Source organism: Oncorhynchus gorbuscha, linkage group LG25, assembly GCF_021184085.1.
Source record: "Oncorhynchus gorbuscha isolate QuinsamMale2020 ecotype Even-year linkage group LG25, OgorEven_v1.0, whole genome shotgun sequence".
Lineage (NCBI taxonomy): Eukaryota > Metazoa > Chordata > Actinopteri > Salmoniformes > Salmonidae > Oncorhynchus > Oncorhynchus gorbuscha.
The window spans coordinates 11,351,913-11,375,476 of record NC_060197.1 but is presented as its reverse complement, the minus strand read 5'-3'; the positions used below and the strand labels follow the sequence as shown (position 1 = coordinate 11,375,476).

At 48.2% G+C, this 23,564-nt stretch overlaps 1 protein-coding gene across 1 annotated transcript in view; it reads left to right on the top strand.

Moving 5' to 3' along the window:
- The window catches only part of LOC124013902 (protein O-mannosyl-transferase TMTC1-like), a 110,458-nt gene that overhangs the window by 55,718 nt on the left and 31,176 nt on the right, over positions 1-23,564 (top strand). Inside the window, 2 exon segments of the mRNA XM_046328454.1 lie at positions 2,468-2,657; positions 14,393-14,514. Coding sequence (XP_046184410.1) covers positions 2,468-2,657; positions 14,393-14,514 — 312 coding nt within the window.

Here is a 23,564-nt window from a genome sequence, read left to right as displayed (position 1 = left end):
CTCTCCCTTTTCCCTTCCCTCGTTCTCTCCCTGCCGTGTCTTCTCCTCTGTTAGGAAATGCTGTGCATGTTATGCTTAGTCGGGAGAGAGGGGGTTGTGGGTAGAGGGGGATCTGTGTGTGTGTGTGTGTGTGTGTGTGTGTGTGTGTGTGTGTGTGTGTGTGTGTGTGTGTGTGTGTGTGTGTGTGTGTGTGTGTGTGTGTGTGTGTGTGTGTGTGTGAGAGAGAGCATGCGTTTGTGTGTGTGTGTGTGTGTGTGTGTGTGAGAGAGCGTGTGTGTGTGTGTGTGTGTGTGAGAGAGAGCATGCGTTTGTGTGTGTGTGTGTGTGTGTGTGTGTGTGTGTGTGTGTGTGTGTGTGTGTGTGTGTGTGTGTGTGTGTGTGTGTGTGTGTGTGTGTGTGTGTGTGTGTGTGTGTGTGAGAGAGTTTGTGTGGGTGTTAGGATTAATTTTTATCAATACAATGAAGTACAAAAGATATTCCCTTAACCATTTGCAGTTTTGTCAAATCAAAGTTTCACTTCACTTCAAGTCACATCGACTATATGTTCATTTGAAAAGTTGTCTTACAGTTCACCATCCCAAACACCGAACTCACTAACTCATCTCCAGTCAGAGCTTCAGCTACAGAGCAGTTCATACAGAACCGTTCCTTACAGCCCTGTGTTTGTTGTTCCAGTTAGTCTTTGAGTAGAGGAACGGCCACCCACTCAGACTGGAGCTGAAGCCTTTCCATTTCCATAGAGGAGCCATCTTATCTGTTCTAAATGATAAGGGGCAGCCATTGACTGTAATGGAGACTCATTTAGTGATTTAACAGTGTGAGTGTCTGTGTGTGTTCTCTATCACTTCCCGCTCCCCTCTCTCTGTTTTCTTTCATTACTCATTCTCCTCTTTCAGCTACCAGTCCTTTCACTTTCCCCTACTCCCCCACTCCTCCCATCTCCTCTCTCACTCCTCTGTCTCCTGCTCAGTCAAGCAGACCTCCTCTCTCTCTTTCTGTCCGTGGCCATGTAATGGTCTCAGGTAGCTCCCCCAGTGCGACAGAATCAATAGCACAGTCGCTCGGACCTCTACGTCCCAAATGGCGCCTTTGTAGTGCACTACTTTTTGACCAGGGCCCATAGAGCTCTGGTCAACAGTAGTGCACCAGTTAAAATAGAGTTCCATTTGGGACACAACCCCCATATCTAAACTCACGGAGGACTCTCTTTCACTCCATCACCCTCTCTCACGGAGGACACGATGACCAACAGAACAGGAACAAGATGTTCTTTAACTTCTTGATCTTACCCATCCCGGATCCGGGATCGTGAATACACCCTCAGGCTCATTACCATAACGCAACGTTAACGATTTCTAAAAGTCGCAAATGAAATGAAATAAATATGCCTGCTCTCAAGCTTAGCCTTTTCTTAACAACATTGTCATCTCAGATTTTCAAAATATGCTTTTGAACCATAGAAAATCAAACATTTGTGTAAGAGTTTTGATAGCTAGCATAGCATTTATCGTAGCAATTAGCATGCAACATTTTCACAAAAACCAGAAAAGCAATCAAATAAAATAATTTACCTTTGAAGAACTTCGAATGTTTTCAATGAGGAGACTCTCAGTTACATAGCAGATGTCCAGTTTTTCCTGAAAGATTCTTTGTGTAGGACAAATCGCTCTGTTTTGTACATCACATTTGGCTACCGAAACTAACCGAAAATTCAGTCACCAAAACGTCAAACTTTTTCCCAAATTAACTCCATAATATCGACCGAAACGTTGTTTGAATCAATCCTCAAGGTGTTTTTTCACATATCTCTTCATTGATATGCCGTTCGTGGAAGCCTGCCTTCGTCTCAGAATCCCATGGAAAAATACCAGCAGCTGAGTTTTGCGCACCAATTTCCACGCAGGACACCGTGCGGACACTTGGCAAATGTAGTCTCTTATGGTCAATCTTCCAATGATATGCCTACAAATATGTCACAATGCTGCAGACACCTTGGGGAAACGATAGAAAGGGCAGGCTCATTCCTGTCACATTCACAGCCATATAAGGAGATAAGGAAAAACAGAGCCTCAGAAATCCTGCTCATTTCCTGGTTGCAGTTTCATCTTGGTTTTGCCTGAAGCTTCTGTTCTAGGGCACTCACAGTGAATATCTTTGCAGTTCTGGAAACATCAGAGTGTTTTTTTTCCAAAGCTATCAATTCCATGCATAGTCGAGCATCTTTTTGTGACAAATTATTGCGCTTAAAACGGGCACGTCTTTTTATCCAATAATGACACAGCGCCCCCCTAGGATGAACTGGTTAATGGCTGTTTGCAGTCAACAAACATAGCGTGTGATTTAGTACAGTGCGATTCAACTTCCTGTACATGTAATGTGACCAATAGTTAACATTTGAACCCTCTCTTTCTCTGTCTATTTGTCATTTGCCTCTGTTCTTTCCTCTTCTCTTGTCTTCTCCCTCTAGGTTCCTGACCTACTGCTACCTGTTGGCGTTCAACGCGTGGCTGCTGCTGTCTCCCACGGTGTTGTGTTATGACTGGCAGGTGGGCAGTATACCCCTGGTGGAGTCACTGTGGGACATGCGCAACGTCGCCGCCCTGCTGCTGGGAGTGGTCATGGTCGCCCTCTGTCTACACTGTGTCATGTCGCTACAGGTGAGATGGACATGGAGATTAGGTGCCCTCAGAACAGCCTCAATTCGTCGCGGTGTGGACTCTACAAGGTGTCGGAAGTGTTCCACTGGGATGCTGGCCCATGTTGACTACAATGCTTCCCACAGTTGTCAAGTTGGCTGGATGTCCTATGGTTGGTGGACCATTCTTGATACACACGGGAAACTGTTGAGCGTGAAAAACCCAGCAGTGTTGCAGTTCTTGACACAAACCGGTGTGTCTGGCACCTACTACCATACCCCGTTCAAAGGCACTTAAATATTTTGTCTTGCCCATTCACCCTCTGAATGGCAAACATACACAATCCATGTCTCAGTTGTCTCAAGGCTTAAAACCCCTTCTTTAACCTGTCTCCTCCCCTTCATCTACTCTGATTTGAAGCGCATTTAACAAGTGACATCAATAAGGGATCGTAGCTTTAACCAGTATTCACCCAGTCAGTCTATGTGGAAAGAGTATAATGTTCAGAATGTGTTGTACACAGTGTATTGATTATATCTGTCTGGTACTTGGATGTCTACATTAGAAGCTAGGGGTTTCTGAACTAGGCCTGCTTTTACACACTGATACTCACAGGTTTCTAAACACAGACACTATGCTATCAAAACTCTCACCTTCTAATCAGACCACACTCTGTTCAAGGAGTTGCTCAAACTCTCACACGTTATTTGCGCAACCCACACCATGAACATACAGTACACGCTTTCTCTGCGTTGCCGTGGTGACAGGCAGTCTTTAGAGAAGGAGACTTATTATGTGTGAAAAGTGTGTGTCCTATGTGTGTCTATGCCAGGTGGGTATTGGGTATGCTCTCACATGACACCCTCCTCTTCGTGCATCCACCCTCCCTCCCTCTCTCTCTCTCCTCTCGCTCTCTCCCTCCTCTCTTTCTCCCCTGAGATGAACTCATTCTACAAGCCTTATTCAATCAAGCCTGCTTGTCAAAAGCATCATTCATCGTTATTGAATAGGCCTTTGGTCCCCATCTCACTCAGACCGAGTGAGAGATGTCTTGGCTGCTACTGTCGGCTGTCAACACCGAATGGCATTTGTGATATTGATCTCTTTACCCTTTACCCCTTGGTTTGCATCAGTGTAATTGTTTAAAGCTGAAAGAATTGTGAAAGCTCTTGTGTTCTCTTCCTGTAGTTTGGTAGGTAACTTTTCTCAATATGCTGATCTTCTTGTAGAGAATGAAGTGAAACAAGGCGGCAGGTAGCCTTAGCATTTAAGAGCTTCGGGCCAGTAACTGAAAGGTCGCTGGTTTCGAATCCCCAAACTGACTAGATTGCCCGCGCAAACAGAGTTCTGTGATCATGTGTGAGTGATGGGAACAGGAAGTGTTTAGAAAAGGAGTCAGGTGTGTGTGCGTATGTGCATGCCAGAGCAAGATGAGGAAAGACAAATGCAAGTGAGGAAAGCTAAATGGAGAGGCGCAGTACGAATGAAAGGGAGAGTAAAAGAGAGGAAGCGGAAGAAGAGGGAGCATGAAAACTTTTCCATTAGCAGGGAAGAGTGAGGAAATGAGAACATTTAATTGGCCAGCCCCTGCTGGGTGGGTACAGGATTACTGTAGGAGAAGCTGACTCATACTCTACAATACAGCAGTGGTATTCTGCTGTGCACTAATCAGACAGGGGTAAACTCATTAGGCTGGTTAGTGTTATTGGTTGTTAAGACAAGTTATCAGTGCTTGAGACAGACAGACAGACAGACAGACAGACAGACAGACAGACAGACAGACAGACAGACAGACAGACAGACAGACAGACAGACAGACAGACAGACAGACAGACAGACAGACAGACAGACAGACAGACAGACAGACAGACAGACAGACAGACAGACAGACAGACAGACAGACAGACATTCCTCCCTATTTCAATTTTCTGTTTTTCTCTCTCTCTCTCTTTTGCTGAGGTTTGCATTAGAGGTCAACCGATTAATCGGAATGGCCGATTTAATTAGGGCCGATTTTCAAGTTTTCATAACAATCGGTGATCTGCATTTTTGGACACCGATCATGGCTGATTACATTGCACTCCACGAGGAGACTGCGTGGCAGGCTTGACTATCTGTTATGCGAGTGCAGAAAGGAGCCAAGGTAAGGTGCTAGCTAGCAATACACATATCTTATAAAAAACAATCAATCTTAACACAATCACTAGTTAACTACACATAGTGGATGATATAACTAGTTTATCTAGCTTGTCCATAGCTTGTCCTGCATTGCATATAATCGATGCGGTAACTGTTAATTTATCATTGAATCACAGCCTACTTCGCCAAACAGGTGATTTAACAAGCGCATTCGCGAAAAAGCGAATTGCACCAATGTGTACCTAACCATAAACATCAATGCCTTTCTTAAAATCAATACACAAGTATATGTTTTTAAACCTGCATATTTAGTTAATATTGCCTGCTAACATGAATTTCTTTTAACAAGGGAAATTGTGTCACTTCTCTTGCGTTCTGTGCAACAGAGTCAGGGTATATGCAGCAGTACACGGAAGTATATATTTTTAAACCTGCATATTTCGTTAAAAGAAATTCATGTTAGCAGGCAATATTAAACTAGGGAAATTGTGTCACTTCTCTTGCGTTCATTGCACGCAGAGTCAGGTTATATGCAGCAGTTTGGGCCGCCTGGCTCGTTGCTAACTAATTTGCCAGAATTTTACGTGATTATGACATAAGATTGAAGGTTGTGCAATGTAACAGGAATATTTAGACTTATTGATGCCACCCGTTAGATAAAATACGGAACGGTTCCGTATTTCACTGAAAGAATAAACGTTTTATTTTCTAAATGATAGTTTCCGGATTTGACCATTTTAATGACCTAAGGCTTGTATTTCTGTGTGTTATTACGTTATAATTAAGTCTATGATTTGATAGAAATCAAATCAAATTGTATTTGTCGCATACACGTGGTTAGTAGATGTTAATGCGAATGTAACGAAATGCTTGTGCTTTTAGTTCCGACAATGCATTAATAACCAACGAGTAATCTAACCTAACAATTCTACAACTACTACCTTATACACACAAGTGTAAAACGATAAAGAATATGTACATATATGTACATATATGAATGAGTGATGGTACAGAACGGCATTTGTTGCCAAGCCAAATTTCTTCAGCCTCCTGAGGTTGAAGAGGCACTGCTGCGCCGCCTTCACAATGCTGTCTGTGTGGGTGGACCGATTCAGTTTGTCCTTGATGTATACGCCGAGGAACTTAACTTACTACCCTCACCACTACTGTCCCGTCGATGTGGATAGGGGGGTGCTCCCTCTGCTGTTTCCTGAAGTCCACGATCATCTCCTTTGTTTTGTTGATGTTGAGTGTGAGGTTATCTTCCTGACACCACACTCCGAGGGCCCTCACCTCCTCCCTGTAGGCCGTCTCGTCGTTGTTGGTAATCAAGCCTACCACTGTAGTGTCGTCCGCAAACTTGATGATTGAGTTCGAGGCGTGCATGGCCACGCAGTCGTGGGTGAACAGGGAGTATAGGAGAGGGCTCAGAACGCACACTTGTGGGGCCCCAGTGTTGAGGATCAGCGGGGTGGAGATGTTGTTGGCGGCCCGTCAGGAAGTCCAGTACCCAGGTGCACAGGGCGGGGTCGAGACCCAGGGTCTCGAGCTTGATGACGAGTTTGGAGGGTACTATGGTGTTAAATGCTGAGCTGTAGTCGTTGAACAGCATTCTCACATAGGTATTCCTCTTGTCCAGATGGGTTAGGGCAGTGTGCAGTGTGCAGTGTGGTTGCGATTGCGTCGTCTCTGGACCTATTGGGGTGGGTCTAGGGTGTCAGGTAGGATGGAGGTGATATGGTCCTTGACTAGTCTCTCAAAGCACTTCATGATGACGGAGGTGAATGCTACGGGGTGGTAGTCATTTAGCTCAGTTACCTTAGCTTTCTTGGGAACAGGAACAATGGTGGCCCTCTTGAAGCATGTGGGAACAACAGACTGGGATAAGGATTGATAGAATATGTCCGTAAACACACCAGCCAGCTGGTCTGCGCATGCTCTGAGGACGCGGCTGGGGATGCCGTCTGGGCCTGCAGCCTTGCGAGGGTTAACACGTTTAAATGTTTTACTCGGCTGCAGTAAAGAAGAGTCCGCAGGTTTTGGTAGCGGGCCGTGTCAGTGGCACTGTATTGTCCTCAAATTGAGCAAAGAAGTTATTTAGTCTGTCTGGGAGCAAGACATCCTGGTCCGCGACAGGGCTGGTTTTCTTTTTGTAATCCGTGATTGACTGTAGACCCTGCCACATACCTCTTGTGTCTGAGCCGTTGAATTGCAACTCTACTTTGTCTCCATACTGACGCTTTTCTTGTTTGATTGCCTTGCGGAGGGAGTAGCTACACTGTTTGTATTCGGTCATGTTTCCGGTCAGCTTGCCCTGGTTAAAGGCAGTGGTTCACGCTTTCAGTTTTGCGTGAATGCTGCCATCAATCCACGGTTTCTGGTTTGGGAATGTTTTAATAGTTGCTTTGGGTACGACATCGCGGATGCACTTTCTAATGAACTCGCTCACCGAATCAGCGTATTCGTCAATGTTGTTGTTGGAAGCAATGCGGAACATATCCCAATCCATGTGATCGAAGCAGTCTTGAAGCGTGGAATCAGATTGATCGGACCAGTGTTGAACAGACCTGAGCGCGGGAGCTTCTTTTTTTAGTTTCTGTCTGTAAGCTGGAAGCAACAAAATGGAGTCGTGGTCAGCTTTTCCGAAAGCAGGGCGGGGGAGGGCTTTATATGCGTCGCAGAAGTTAGAATAACAAGGATCCAGGGTTATACCAGCCCTGGTTGCACAATCGATATGCTGATAGAATTTAGGGAGTCTTGTTTTCAGATTTGCCTTGTTAAAATCCCCAGCTACAATGAATGCAGCCTCAGGATATGTGGTTTCCAGTTTACATAGAGTCAAATAAAGTTTGTTCAGGGCCATTGATGTGTCTGCTTGGGGGGGAATATATACAGCTGTGATTATAATCTAAGAGAATTCCCTTGGTAGATAATGCAGTCGACATTTGATTGTGAGGAATTCTAAGTCAGGTGAACAGAAGGACTTGAGTTCCTGTATGTTGTTATGATCACACCACATCTCATTAATCATAAGGCATACCCCCCTCTTCTTACCAGAAAGATGCTTGTTTCTGTCGGCGCGATGCGTGAAGAAACCAGCTGGCTGCACCGACTCCGATAGCGTCTCTCGAGTGAGCAATGTTTCCGTGAAGCAAAGAACGTTAGTCTCTGATGTCTGTCTGGAATGCTACCCTTGCTCGGATTTCATCTACCATGTTGTCAAGAGACTGGACATTGGCGAGTGGTATGCTAGGGAGTGGTGCGCGATGTGCCCGTCTCCGGAGCCTGACCAGAAGACTTTGTTTGCCCCTATTACGGCGACAATGTTTAGGTTTCGCCGGCTGGGATCCGATCCATTGTGGTGGGCAAAACACAGGAGCCGCTTCGGGAAAGTCATATTCCTGGTCATATTCCTAATGATGGTGAGTTGATGTTGCTCTTATATTCAGTCGTTCCTCCCGGCTGTATGTAATGAAACCTAAGATTACCTGGGGACCAATGTAAGAAATAACACGTAAAAAAACAAAATACTGCATAGTTTCCTAGGAATGCGAAGCAGCCATCTCTGTCGGCACCGGGTGTAGGGGAGAAGGGTCTGACTGAGCGGTGGTAGGCAGCAGCAGGCTCGTAAGCATTCATTCAAACAGCACTTTCATGCGTTTGCCAGCAGCTCTTCGCAATGCTTTAAGCATTGCGCTGTTTATGACTTTAAGCTTATCAACTCCCGAGATTAGGCTGGTGTAACCGATGTGAAGTGGCTAGCTAGTTAGTGGGGTGCGCGCCAATAGCATTTCAAACGTCACTCACTCTGAGACTTGGAGTAGTTGTTCCCCTTGCTCTGCAAGGGCCGCGGCTTTTGTGGAGCGATTGGTAACGATGCTTCGAGGGTGGCTGTTGTCAATGTGTTCCTGGTTCAAGCCCAGGTAGGGGCGAGGAGAGGGACAGAAGCTATACTGTTACACTGGCAATACTAAAGTGCCTATAAGAACATCCAATAGTCAAAGGTATATGAAATACAAATGGTATAGAGAGAAATAGTCCTATAATTCCTATAATAACCTCAACCTAAAACTTCTTACCTGGGAATATTGAAGACTCTAATTAAAGGAACCACCAGCTTTCATATGTTCTTATGTTCTGAGCAAGGAACTTAAACGTTAGCTTTTTTACATGGCACATATTGCACTTTTACTTTCTTCTCCAACAAATTGAACATGTTTCATTATTTACTTGAGGCTAAATTGATTTGATTGATGTATTATATTAAGTTAAAAAAATGTTAATTCAGTATTGTCGTAATTGTCCGATTTAATCGGTATCAGCTTTTTTTGGTCCTCCAATAATCGGTATCGGTATCAGTGTTGAAAAATCATAATCGTGCAACATGGTCAATGTCATAGAATTAGAATGACCACTTCCAGGTTCGGTGACTTCCTGATTTCTATCCCTTACCATTGACACAGGTGGTGTGGGGGGTCAGTACATCATCAGCAAAGGCATACAGTATAGCAAACTCATGGAACCAACAGCTGGCTGAGAGGAACAAGTACGTGAGAGGGCAGGGAAAGCCTGAGAGGAACAAGTACAAGAGAGGGCAGGGAAAGCCTGAAAGGAACAAGTATGTGAGAGGGCAGGGAAAGCCTGAGAGGAACAAGTACGTGAGAGGGCAGGGAAAGCCTGAGAGGAACAAGTACATGAGAGGGCAGGGAAAGCCTGAGAGGAACAAGTACGTGAGAGGGCAGGGAAAGTCTGAGAGGAACAAGTACGTGAGAGGGCAGGGAAAGCCTGAGAGGAACAAGTATGTGAGAAGCCAGGGAAAGCCTGAGAGGAACAAGTACGTGAGAGGGCAGGGAAAGCCTGAGAGGAACAAGTACGTGAGAAGGCAGGGAAAGCCTGAGAGGAACAAGTACGTGAGAGGGCAGGGAAAGCCTGAGAAGAACAAGTACGTGAGAGGGCAGAGAAAGCCTGAGAGGAACAAGTACATGAGAGGGCAGGGAAAGCCTGAGAGGAACAAGTACATGAGAGGGCAGGGAAAGCCTGAGAGGAACAAGTACATGAGAGGGCAGGGAAAGCCTGAGAGGAACAAGTACATGAGAGGGCAGGGAAAGCCTGAGAGGAACAAGTACGTGAGAGGGCAGAGAAAGCCTGAGAGGAACAAGTACGTGAGAGGGCAGGGAAAGCCTGAGAGGAACAAGTACGTGAGAGGGCAGGGAAAGCCTGAGAGGAACAAGTACGTGAGAGGGCAGGGAAAGCCTGAGAGGAACAAGTACGTGAGAGGGCAGGGAAAGCTTGAGAGGAACAAGTATGTGAGAGGGCAAGGAAAGCTTGAGAGGAACAAGTACGTGAGAGGGCAGGGAAAGCCTGAGAGGAACAAGTACGTGACAAGGCAGGGAAAGCCTGAGAGGAACAAGTACGTGAGAGGGCAGGGAAAGCCTGAGAAGAACAAGTACGTGAGAGGGCAGAGAAAGCCTGAGAGGAACAAGTACATGAGAGGGCAGGGAAAGCCTGAGAGGAACAAGTACATGAGAGGGCAGGGAAAGCCTGAGAGGAACAAGTACATGAGAGGGCAGGGAAAGCCTGAGAGGAACAAGTACATGAGAGGGCAGGGAAAGCCTGAGAGGAACAAGTACGTGAGAGGGCAGAGAAAGCCTGAGAGGAACAAGTACGTGAGAGGGCAGGGAAAGCCTGAGAGGAACAAGTACGTGAGAGGGCAGGGAAAGCCTGAGAGGAACAAGTACGTGAGAGGGCAGGGAAAGCCTGAGAGGAACAAGTACATGAGAGGGCAGGGAAAGCCTGAGAGGAACAAGTACATGAGAGGGCAGGGAAAGCCTGAGAGGAACAAGTACATGAGAGGGCAGGGAAAGCCTGAGAGGAACAAGTACATGAGAGGGCAGGGAAAGCCTGAGAGGAACAAGTACATGAGAGGGCAGGGAAAGCCTGAGAGGAACAAGTACGTGAGAGGGCAGAGAAAGCCTGAGAGGAACAAGTACGTGAGAGGGCAGGGAAAGCCTGAGAGGAACAAGTACGTGAGAGGGCAGGGAAAGCCTGAGAGGAACAAGTACATGAGAGGGCAGGGAAAGCCTGAGAGGAACAAGTACATGAGAGGGCAGGGAAAGCCTGAGAGGAACAAGTACGTGAGAGGGCAGGGAAAGCCTGAGAGGAACAAGTACGTGAGAGGGCAGGGAAAGCCTGAGAGGAACAAGTACGTGAGAGGGCAGGGAAAGCCTGAGAGGAACAAGTACGTGAGAGGGCAGGGAAAGACAACTCCTTACAGTGGAGTGTGTTTGTTGGTTTATTTGCTCTATTTACTGTTCGAAATGATGGGTCGGATCCCATTTTGTGTGTGTGTGTCAAATCAAAATGTATTGGTCACATACACATGGTTAGCAGATGTTATTGCGAGGTTAGGGAAATTCTTGTGCTTCTCGATCCGACAGTGCAGCAGGATCTAACAAGTCATATCAACAATTCCACAACAAAACCTTATACACACAATCTAGTAAAGGAATGGCATGAGAATATGGAAGTATAAAACATATGGATGAGCAGTGACAGAGCGGCTAAGATGCAATAGTATAGCATACATAGTGTAGGATACAGTATATACATATGAGATGAGGATTGTGATATATGTAAACATTATTAAAGTGTCTTTCTTAAAGTGACTAGTGTTCCATGTATTAAAGTGGCCAATGATATCAAGTCTGTAGATAGGCAGCCGCCTCTCTGTGCAGGTGGTGGCTGTTTAACAATCTGATGGCCTTGACATAGAAGCTGTTTTTCAATCTCTCTGTCCCGGCTTTGATGCACCTGTACTGACCTTGTCTTCTGGATGATAGCGGGGTGAACAGAGTGGCTCGGGTGGTTGTTGTCCTTGATGATCTTTTTGGCCTTCCGGTGACATTGGGTGGTGTAGGAGGGCAGGTAGTTTGCCCCCGGTGATGCGTACAGACCGCACCACCCTCTGGAGATCCCTGCGGTTGTGGGCGGTGCAGTTGCTGTACCAGGCGGTGATACAGCCCGACAGGATGCTCTCAATTGTGCACCTGTAAAAGCTAGTGATTGTTTTCGAGGGAGACAAGACTCCTGCTGTCCCTCCAATGTGGATTGGGGGGGGGTTCCTGTTTCCTGAAGTCCACGATCATCTCTTTTGTTTTGCTGACATTGAGTGATAGAGTGTGGTGTCAGGAAAATAACCTGAGGGCCCTCACCTCCTCCCTGGAGGCCGTCTCGTCGTTGTTTCTAATCAAGCCTACCACTGTTGTGTCGTCTGCAAACTTGATGATTGAGTTGGAGGCGTGCATGGCCCCGCAGTCGTGGGTGAACGGAGTACAGGAGAGTGTACTATGGTGTTAAATGCTGAGCTGTAGTCCATCAACGGCATTCTTACTTAGGTATTCCTCTTGTCCAGATGGGATGGAGTAGTGTGATGGCGATTGCATCGTGTGTGCGTGCACATGTACTCGCGTGCATGTGTGTGTGTGTGTCTGTGTGTGTGTGTGTGTGTGTACTGCCTAGCCATCTGTTGGCCTGGCAAGGCTGGTGAGTGTGTGTGTGTGGACTGGGACATATGTCAGTCAGCCAGTTCTGAAGGGTTCTAATGGGATGGACTAACGGTTGTGAGTCCAGAACTAGAGGGGTCTGATCTGGGAGGAATGCCTTGCTGCTGACCACCCAGTATAGTCATCTGGAGCACTGGGCTGTAAGCACAGAATATTCCTCTACACCAGGGGTTGGGAGATGAGGAGAGAGGAAAGGAGGGATGGTGGAAAGGGAAGAAAAGAGGAGAAGAGGAGAGTGAAAAGAGAGGAGGAGTAGACTGACGGGGGGAAACTAGAGGACATTTAGAATGGAAAGGAAAGAGTTAGAGTAGAGGACTGAGGAGATGAGTGGTAAAGATATGGAGAGATTGACAGGGCGAAAGAACCAGAGAGGAGATGAACAGATGATAGAGAGGATGAGGAGGATGGAGGGAGAAAGGTGTGCAAGGTTAAAGCAGCTGTATTGTGACAGACGTTGTACAGGCGCCTGCTGCCGTCTCCATGGTAACGGAGAAGCAGTTGAGACATTGCTCTCGTCTACAGCAGAGTTGAGATGTACAGGGAGAATAGGAAGAAGAAGAAGAGGAGGAGGAGGAGTGAGAGTGCGAGAGAGATTTTGTGTGTGCAAGAGAGAGAGAGAGTCCCCTGACGGGCTGTGTTGGAATGACATACAGGGAACCAATGACACATGGGGAGAGACAACCTCCCGCACCCATTCACTGGTCCACTCCACTGCCTAGTGTATGGGATCACACTGTTTAGAGCAGCACGGTTGAGTGGGGGAGAGTGTGTGTGCATGTGTTAATTACTGTGTGATCCTATCTATGGCATAATATCTAGCCCCCAGTCTGTGTGCTTCCATGCGTGTGTGTCTGTAGTCGACTAGTGTGTGATCCTATCTATGGCATAATATCTAGCCCCCAGTCTGTGTGCTTCCATGTGTGTGTGTCTGTAGTCGACTAGTGTGTGATCCTATCTATGGCATAATATCTAGCCCCCAGTCTGTGTGCTTCCATGCGTGTGTGTCTGTAGTCGACTAGTGTGTGATCCTATCTATGTCATAATATCTAGCCCCCAGTCTGTGTGCTTCCATGCGTGTGTGTCTGTAGTCGACTAATGTGTGATCCTATCTATGGCATAATATCTAGCCCCCAGTCTGTGTGCTTCCATGCGTGTGTGTCTGTAGTCGACTAGTGTGTGATCCTATCTATGGCATAATATCTAGCCCCCAGTCTGTGTGCTTCCATGCGTGTGTGTCTGTAGTCGACTAGTGTGTGATCCTATCTATGTCATAATATCTAGCCCCCAGTCTGTGTGCTTCCATGCGTGTGTGTCTGTAGTCGACTAGTGTGTGATCCTATCTATGTCATAATATCTAGCCCCCAGTCTGTGTGCTTCCATGCGTGTGTGTCTGTAGTCGACTAGTGTGTGATCCTATCTATGTCATAATATCTAGCCCCCAGTCTGTGTGCTTCTATGCGTGTGTGTCTGTAGTCGACTAGTGTGTGATCCTATCTATGTCCGCATGCTGTACGTCCCGCAGTGTGATTAGGCTTGTTGACAAGAGAATGGGGCGTGGATTGGACCGGCGGCTTAATTAAGACACCGCGGCTTTGTAACTGTAATTTAACGAGGGAATCAACGCCATTACTGAGGGCACAGTCATTAGACCAATTAGCTTCTGTTTGTTCTAACAACTACGCCAGCTATGTTCAGAATGGAAAAATACAGAGGGGGCTTTTCACTCTTATTAAAAATGAATCGGTTCGACGCAGCGTAGATTTCAAATGAATGAACTGTTTTTAATGATCTACTCAATCGGCGTCAGTCAGATATGCTCAGTAACTAAGTGTGGCATGTATAACGAATATGCCATTGATCTATTTCCACTGCTGTTTGAAGTGGGCCTGCTTACATGCACATCATGTATTCAAACACTGGTCAGTATGCGTGCTACTGCATACAACATGAAGGCCACAGGCGAAACGATTAAATGTGGGAATTTTAAGCTCTGTTTTTCCTATGGATGTGCTAACCTCTCACACTTTCTCTCGCTCCCCCCCCCCCCTTCTGTAGAGGTTGGAGAATAGGGAGGTGTTGCTGGGGGTGTTGTTCCTGGTCTTTCCCTTCATCCCTGCCAGTAACCTCTTCTTCAGGGTGGGCTTCGTGGTGGCAGAGAGGGTCCTCTACATGCCCAGGTGGGTTGTGTGTGTGTGTTATTGTAGGTAATGTTTGTGTTTCCCCACCTCTAAACCTCTCTGAGTTAGGATGGTTTTTAATTAGATAGCTGGTGTAATTCTCCGGTGTGCAGTAGTGTGTAGACTAGCTTGGTTGCCCTTAATGCATTTGTGTGTGCTTTAGGGCTGACTCCATTTAGTCAACTGGTCGATTGTTTGCAAAGGCCAGAAACAGTGAGCAGCAGGAGGACCAGGTTTTCCCCCCTTCTGTTTAGGCAATATTGATCTCTGGCTCCTTCTTTTTTTTAGTAATTTGTGTGTCTTCATTTTTATCCTACATCTACTGTGGTTGATTTATTTAACAATACACTTTTTTTTAAAATTCAACCAAGAACAGACGACTCTTGGTCGACCAATATATGTTTTTGTTGGGGACAGCCCTAGTGTGTTTATCTGTGCGGGAGTTTACAAGAGTGTGTACGAGTGAGTGAGTGATTGAACATATGGAGAGCGTGTCACACATGCACGCGCACATACACACACACACACACACACACACACACACACACACACACACACACACACACACACACACACACACACACACACACACACACACACACACACACACACACACACACACACACACATGGTTATTTTCTGCTGTGCTTCACACTTCAGTCAAGGGCCTCTCTGGTACGTCCTTGTAGTGGATTCCTATGAAGTGCTCTCTCTCTCCTCCCTCTCTCCTTTACTCTCTGTCCTCCCTCTCTCCTTTACTCTCTCCTCCCTCTCTCCTTTACTCTCTGTCCTCCCTCTCTCCTTTACTCTCTCCTCCCTCTCTCCTTTACTCTCTGTCCTCCCTCTCTCCTTTACTCTCTCTCCTCCCTCTCTCCTTTACTCTCTCTCCTCCCTCTCTCCTTTACTCTCTGTCCTCCCTCTCTCCTTTACTCTCTGTCCTCCCTCTCTCCTCCCTCTGTCCTTTACTCTCTGTCCTCCCTCTCTCCTTTACTCTCTCCTCCCTCTCTCCTTTACTCTCTGTCCTCCCTCTCTCCTTTACTCTCTCCTCCCTCTCTCCTCCCTCTCTCCTTTACTCTCTCTCCTCCCTCTCTCCTTTACTTTCTCTCCTCCCTCTCTCCTTTACTCTCTCCTTTACTTTCTCTCCTCCCTCTCTCCTTTACTCTCTCTCCTCCCTCTCTCCTTTACTCTCTCCTCCCCTCTCTCCTTACTTTACTCTCTCTCCTCCCTCTCTCCTTTACTCTCTCTCCTCCCTTTACTCTCTGTCCTCCCTCTCTCCTTTACTCTCTGTCCTCCCTCTCTCCTCTCCCTCTCTCTCCTTTACTCTCTGTCCTCCCTCTCTCCTTTACTCTCTGTCCTCCCTCTCCTTTACTCTCTCTCCTCTCCTTTACTCTCTGTCCTCCCTCTCCTCTCCTCCCTCCTACTCTCTCCTCCTCCCTCTCTCCTTTACTCTCCCTCCTCTCCCTCTCTCCTTTACTCTCTCCTCCCTCTCTCCTTTACTCTCTGTCCTCCCTCTCTCCTCCCTCTCTTTACTCTCTCTCCTCCTCTCTCCTCCTTTACTCTCTCTCCTCTTACTCCCTCTCTCCTTTACTCTCTCTCCTCCCTCTCTCCTCTCCTCCCTCTCTCCTTTACTCTCTGTCCCCTCTCTCCTTTACTCTCTCTCCTCCCTCTCTCCTTTTACTCTCTCTCTCCTCCCTCTCTCCTCCCTCTCTCCTTTACTCTCTCTCTCTCCCTCTCTCCTTTTCTCTCTCCTCCTCTCTCCTTTACTCTCTCTCCTCCCTCTCTCCTTTACTCTCTCTCCTCCCTCTCTCCTTTACTCTCTCCCTCTCTCTCCTCTCTCCTCTCTCCTCCTCTCCTCTCTCCTCCCTCTCTCTCTCCTTTACTCTCTCTCTCTCTCTCCTCTCTCTCCTTTCTCTCTCCTCCCTCTCTCCTTTACTCTCTCCTCCCTCTCCTTTACTCTCTCCTCCCTCTCTTTCTCTCTCCCCTCTCTCCTTTACTCTCTCCTCCCTCTCTCCTCCCTCTCTCCTTTCTCTCTCCTCCCTCTCTCTCTCCTCCCTCTCTCCTTTACTCTCTCTCCTCCCTCTCTCCTTTCTCTCTTCCTCTCTCCTTTACTCTCTCTCTCTCTCCTCCCTCTCTCCTTTACTCTCTCTCCTCCCTCTCTCCTCTCTCTCCTTTCTCCTCCCTCTCTCCTTTACTCTCCTCCCTCCCTCTCTCCTTTACTCTCTCCTCCCTCTCTCCTTTCTCCTCTCTCCTTTACTCTCTCCTCCCTCTCTCCTTTACTCTCTCTCCTCCCTCTCCTTTACTCCTTTACTCTCTCTCCTCCCTCTCTCTCTCTCTCTCTCCTCTCTCTCCCTTTCCTTTACTCTCTCTCCTCCCTCTCTCCTTTACTCTCTCTCCCCTCTCTCCTTTACTCTCTCTCCTCCCTCTCTCCTCTCTCTCCTCCCTCTCTCCTTTCTCCTCCCTCTCTCCTCCCTCTCTCCTTTACTCTCTCTCCTCCCTCTCTCCTTTACTCTCTCTCCTCCTCTCTCCTTTCTCTCTCCCCTCTCTCCTTTACTCTCTCCCCCTCTCTCCTTTCCTCTCTCTCCTCCCTCTCTCCTTTACTCTCTCTCCTCCCTCTCTCTCTCTCTCCTCCCTCTCCCTTTACTCTCTCCCCCTCTCTCCTCCCTCTCTCCTTTACTCTCTCTCCTCCCTCTCTCCTTTACTCTCTCTCCTCCCTCTCTCCTTTACTCTCTCTCCTCCCTCTCTCCTTTACTCTCTCTCTCCCTCTCTCTCCTCTCCTCTCCTCTCCTTTACTCTCTCTCCTCCCTCTCTCCTTTACTCTCTCTCCTCCCTCTCTCCTTTACTCTCTCTCCTCCCTCTCTCCTTTACTCTCTCTCCTCCCTCTCTCTCTCCTCCCTCTCTCCTTTACTCTCTCTCCTCCCTCTCTCCTTTACTCTCTCTCTCTCTCTCCTCCCTCTCTCCTTTACTCTCTCTCTCTCTCCTCCATCTCTCCTTTACTCTCTCTCCTCCCTCTCTCCTTTTACTCTCTCTCCTCCCTCTCTCCTTTACTTTCTCTCTCTCCTCCCTCTCTCCTTTACTCTCTCTCCCTCTCTCCTTTACTCTCTCCTCCTCCTCTCTCCTTTACTCTCTCCTCTCTCCCTCTCCTCCTCTCCTTTACTTTACTCTCTCTCCTCCTCTCTCCTTTACTCTCTCTACTCTCTCCCTCTCTCTCCCCTCTTTCCTTTACTCTCTCCCCTTTCCTTTACTCTCTCTCCTCCCTCTCTCCTTTACTCTCTCCTCCCTCTCTCTCTTTACTCTCTTTCCTACTCCTGTCCCCCTCTTTCCTTCTCTCTCTCCTCCCCTCTCCCTCCTTTACTCTCTCTCTCCTCCCTCCTTTACTCTCTCTCCTCCCTCTCTCCTCTTCCTCTCTCTCCCTCCCTCTCCTTTACTCTCTCTCCTCCCTCTCCTCCTCTCTCTCTCCTCTCTCCTTTACAACTCTCTCTCCCTCCCTCTCTCCTCCCTCTCTCCTTTATTCTCTCCTCCCTCTCTCCTTTACTCCTCCCTCTCTCCTCCCCCTCTCTTTCCTTTACTCTCCTCTCCTCCCTCTCTCTTTCCTTTACTCCTCCTCTCTCCTCTCCTCCCTCTCTCCTTTACTCTCCCCCCTCTCTCCTTTACTCTCTCTCCTCCCTCTCTCCTTTACTTTCTCTCCTCCCTCTCTCCTTTACTCTCTCTCCTCCCTCTCTCCTTTACTCTCTGTCCTCCCTCTCTCTTTCTCTCCTCCCTCTCTCCTTTACTCCTCTCTCTCCCCCTCCCCTCTCTCATTTACTCTCTCTTTCTCCTCTCTCCTCCCTCTCTCCTTTACTCTCTCTCCTCCCTCTCTCTCCTCCCTCTCTCCTTTACTTTCTCTCCTCCCTCTCTCCTTTACTCTCTCCTCCCTCTCTCCCTCTCTCTCCTCCCTCTCTCCTTTACTCTCTCTCCTCCCTCTCTCCTTTACTTTCTCTCCTCCCTCTCTCCTTTACTCCTCCCTCTCTCCTTTACTCTCTCCCCCTCTCTCTTTTACTCTCTCTCCTCCCTCTCTCCTTTACTCTCCTTTACTCTCTCTCCTCCCTCTCTCCTTTACTCTCTCTCCTCCCTCTCTCCTTTCTTTCTCTCCTCCCTCTCTCTCCTCCCTCTCTCCTTTACTCTCTCTCCTCCCTCTCTCTCTCTCTCCCTCTCTCCTTTACTCTCTCTCCTCCCTCTCTCCTTTACTCTCTCTCCTCCCTCTCTCCTTTACTCTCTCTCCTCCCTCTCTCCTTTACTCTCTCCCCTCCCTCTCTCCTTTACTTTCTCTCCTCCCTCTCTCCTTTACTTTCTCTCCTTTACTCTCTCTCCTCCCTCTCTAGTCCCTCTCTCCTTTACTCTCTCTCCTCTCTCCTCTCCTCTCTCCTTTACTCCTCTCTCTCTCTCTCCTCCCTCTCTCCTTTACCCTCTCTCCTCCCTCTCTCCTTTACTCTCTCTCCTTTACTCTCTCTCCTCCTCTCTCCTTTCTCTTTCCTCCTCTCTCCTCTCTCCTCCCTCTCTCCTTTACTCTCTCCTCCCTCTCTCCTTTACTCTCTCTCCTCCCTCCCTCTCCTCCCTCCTTTACTCTCTCCTCTCTCTCCCCTCTCCTCCCTCTCTCCTTTACTCTCTCTCCTCCCCTCTCCTTTACTCTCTCCTTTACTCTCTCTCTCCTTTACTTTCTCTCCTTTACTCTCTCTCCTCTCTCCCTCTCTCTCTCTCCTTTACTCTCTCTCCTCCCTCTCTCCTTTACTCTCTCTCTCCTCCCTCTCTCCTTTACTCTCTGTCCTCCCTCTCTCCTTTCTCTCTCCTCCCTCTCTCCTTTACTCTCTCTCCTCCCTCTCTCCTTTACTCTCTCCTCCCTCTCTCCTTTACTGTCTCTCCTCCCTCTCTCCTTTACTCTCTCCTCCCTCTCTCCTTTACTCTCTCCTCCCTCTCTCTCTCCTCCCTCTCTCCTTTACTCTCTGTCCTTCCTCTCTCCTTTACTCTCTGTCCTCCCTCTCTCCTCCCTCTCTCCTTTACTCTCTGTCCTCCCTCTCTCCTTTACTCTCTGTCCTCCCTCTCTCCTTTACTCTCTGTCCTCCCTCTCTCCTTTACTCTCTCCTCCCTCTCTCCTTTACTCTCTCCTCCCTCTCTCCTCCCTCTCTCCTTTACTCTCTCTCCTCCCTCTCTCCTTTACTTTCTCTCCTCCCTCTCTCCTTTACTCTCTCTGCTCCCTCTCTCCTTTACTCTCTCTGCTCCCTCTGTCCTTTACTCTCTCTGCTCCCTCTCTCCTTTACTCTCTCTCCTCCCTCTCTCCTTTACTCTCTGTCCTCCCTCTCTCCTTTACTCTCTCATTTACTCTCTCTCCTCCCTCTCTCCTTTACTCTCTGTCCTCCCTCTCTCCTTTACTCTCTCTCCTCCCTCTCTCCTTTACTCTCTCTCCTCCCTCTCTCCTTTACTCTCTCTCCCCCCTCTCTCCTTTACTCTCTGTCCTCCCTCTCTCCTTTACTCTCTCTCCTCCCTCTCCTTTACTGTCTGTCCTCCCTCTCTCCTTTACTCTCTCTCCTCCCTCTCTCCTTTACTCTCTCTCCTCCCTCTCTCCTTTACTCTCTCTGCTCCCTCTCTCCTTTACTCTCTCTGCTCCCTCTCTCCTTTACTTTCTGCTCTCTCCATCTGTCTGTTCTCTTCCGCTGCCTTGCGTCACTCTAAGGGCTCCTTTGTCCTTCAGTGCTTTCAAGGGCTTTCCAGATAAAAGTTTTCTATTTATTTTTCCTGATGCTGATATCTTATAAGAAAAGCTAATTCTGTTTTGTCTGTCAATGCTGTGTCTCTCTTCTTCTCTCTCTCTTGCGACTTTCTATTTTCCTGTCTCACGGCCTTCCCCCATCTCTTTCTGCTAATCCGGTCCCGGTGTTTGTATGTACGTGTGTGTGTAGGATTATCATGGCTGTAGGGGCCCGGAGCCCTGATCAGGCTCAGATGGGCCCTTGGGGGCCTCTGCCCTTTAAACACACATGCATGCCCGCGCGCACACAGACACACACATTCACTCCTGCAGGTTGAGAGTTTAGAGTGTATAGTCTGAAGGAAGCTGTGTGTGTGTGTGTGTGTGTGTGTGTGTGTGTGTGTGTGTGTGGGGGGGGGGGCTGTGTAAAATCCGCTCACTTCATCTCTCTCCACTCTAAAAATGTCAACAGACGCTTCTCCAATATGTAAATGATCCCCCTCAAAAGCAGTTCCCACTGCTGTAATAGGAGGAGTAATGGAATGGGACTCCTCCTCCTCCTGTACTGTGGGGGAGTTGATCAAACAGAGAACATGCAACTGTTTTCCACTGTGTATGTGTTGTATCGTCTCAGGCAGTATGTACAGTATGTGTGTTATTACAGCCACAGAGTAACTAACCAGCGCAGTGGGATACTTGTCAACGAGGCAGAGGGCATGCTGGGATTGATTTAATGTGAAGGGAACATGAGACGGTGCTAAAGAGAGACCTCTCATCTCTGCCTGCAGTGTGTTACCTGTTAGGCTAAATGTAGTCCAGACACATGTCTGGGCACAGGGTTTACACTTCCATCTAAATGTAGTCCAGACACATGTCTGGGCACAGGGTTTACACTTCCATCTAAATGTAGTCCAGACACATTACATTTACATTTAAGTCATTTAGCAGACGCTCTTATCCAGAGCGACTTACAAATTGGTGCATTCACCTTATGACATCCAGTGGGACAGTCACTTAACAATAGTGCATCTAAAACTTAAGGGGGGGGGTGAGAGGGATTACTTATCCTATCCTAGGTATTCCTTAAAGAGGTGGGGTTTCAGGTGTCTCCGGAAGGTGGTGATTGACTCCGCTGTCCTGGCGTCGTGAGGGAGTTTGTTCCACCATTGGGGGGCCAGGGCAGCGAACAGTTTTGACTGGGCTGAGCGGGAGCTGTACTTCCTCAGTGGTAGGGAGGCGAGCAGGCCAGAGGTGGATGAACGCAGTGCCCTTGTTTGGGTGTAGGGCCTGATCAGAGCCTGGAGGTACTGAGGTGCCGTTCCCCTCACAGCTCCGTAGGCAAGCACCATGGTCTTGTAGCGGATGCGAGCTTCAACTGGAAGCCAGTGGAGAGAACGGAGGAGCGGGGTGACGTGAGAGAACTTGGGAAGGTTGAACACCAGACGGGCTGCGGCGCTCTGGATGAGTTGAAGGGGTTTAATGGCACAGGCAGGGAGCCCAGCCAACAGCGAGTTGCAGTAATCCAGACAGGAGATGACAAGTGCCTGGATTAGGACCTGCGCCGCTTCCTGTGTGAGGCAGGGTCGTACTCTGCGGATGTTGTAGAGCATGAACCTACAGGAACGGGCCACCGCCTTGATGTTGGTTGAGAACGACAGGGTGTTGTCCAGGATCACGCCAAGGTTCTTGGCGCTCTGGGAGGAGGACACAATGGAGTTGTCAACCGTGATGGCGAGATCATGGAACGGGCAGTCCTTCCCCGGGAGGAAGAGCAGCTCCGTCTTGCCGAGGTTCAGCTTGAGGTGGTGATCCGTCATCCACACTGATATGTCTGCCAGACATGTAGAGATGCGATTCGCCACCTGGTCATCAGAAGGGGGAAAGGAGAAGATTAATTGTGTGTCGTCTGCATAGCAATGATAAGAGAGACCATGTGAGGTTATGACAGAGCCAAGTGACTTGGTGTATAGCGAGAATAGGAGAGGGCCAAGAACAGAGCCCTGGGGGACACCAGTGGTGAGAGCGCGTGGTGAGGAGACAGATTCTCGCCACGCCACCTGGTAGGAGCGACCTGTCAGGTAGGACGCAATCCAAGCGTGGGCCGCGCCGGAGATGCCCAACTCGGAGAGGGTGGAGGGTTTACACTTCCATCTAAAGGACACATGTCTGGGCACAGGGTTTACACTTCCATCTAAATGTAGTCCAGAACATGTCTGGGCACAGGGTTTACACTTCCATCTAAATGTCTGGGCACAGGGTTTACACTTCCATCTAAATGTAGTCCAGACACATGTCTGGGCACAGGGTTTACACTTCCATCTAAATGTAGTCCAGAACATGTCTGGGCACAGGGTTTACACTTCCATCTAAATGTAGTCCAGACACATGTCTGTGCACAGGGTTTACACTTCCATCTAAATGTAGTCCAGACACATGTCTGTGCACAGGGTTTACACTTCCATCTAAATGTAGTCCAGACACATGTCTGGGCACAGGGTTTACACTTCCATCTAAATGTAGTCCAGACACATGTCTGGGCACAGGGTTTCCACTTCCATCTAAATGTAGTCCAGACACATGTCTGGGCACAGGGTTTACACTACCATCTAAATGTACAGACACATGTCTGGGCACATTACCCCATCTCCAGACACTGTCTCTACACTTCCCTCCAGACCCTCAACAGGGTTTCCCTTCCATCTCGCCTCCTCCCTCTAACTATTAATTCTGCTAATCTTTCCTTGCTCGGGTCTGCAGGGAACTTTCACTTATACTCCCTGAGTCATCTGCGTAGCTGAGCGCAGGATTAGTAGTGATTTCCATGCAGACAGGTTCCCCATCCCAGGGTTTAATATCGCCCACTCACTGCTCGACACTGGGCCGCTAAATGAATTCCACCCCAGCCTGTGGTATTAGAGATGCATCACTAGCCCGCTACAAATGCAAAAGGGGACCGAGACTTATACTCCCTGAGTGTGCGCAGGATTGTGTGTGTTCCCCATCCCAGGGTGTGTCGACACTCGGCCGCTAAAATGTGTGTGTGTGTGTGTGTAGAGATGCATGTAGTGTACAAATGCAAAAGGTGTGAGTGTGTGTGTGTGTGTGTGTGTGTGTGTGTGTGTGTGTGTGTGTGTGTGTGTGTGTGTGTGTGTGTGTGTGTGTGTGTGTGTGTGTGTGTGTGAGAGACAGAGAGCGATTGCAATTATGCGAGCTTGCGTTTGAGTGTGTGTGTGTCAGTGTGAGTGTTTGCATGAGAGAGAGAGATTTGCGATTGCCGCTAGAGAGAGAGAATGTGGATGTGTGTGGGTGTATGAGAATGTATTGGAATGTT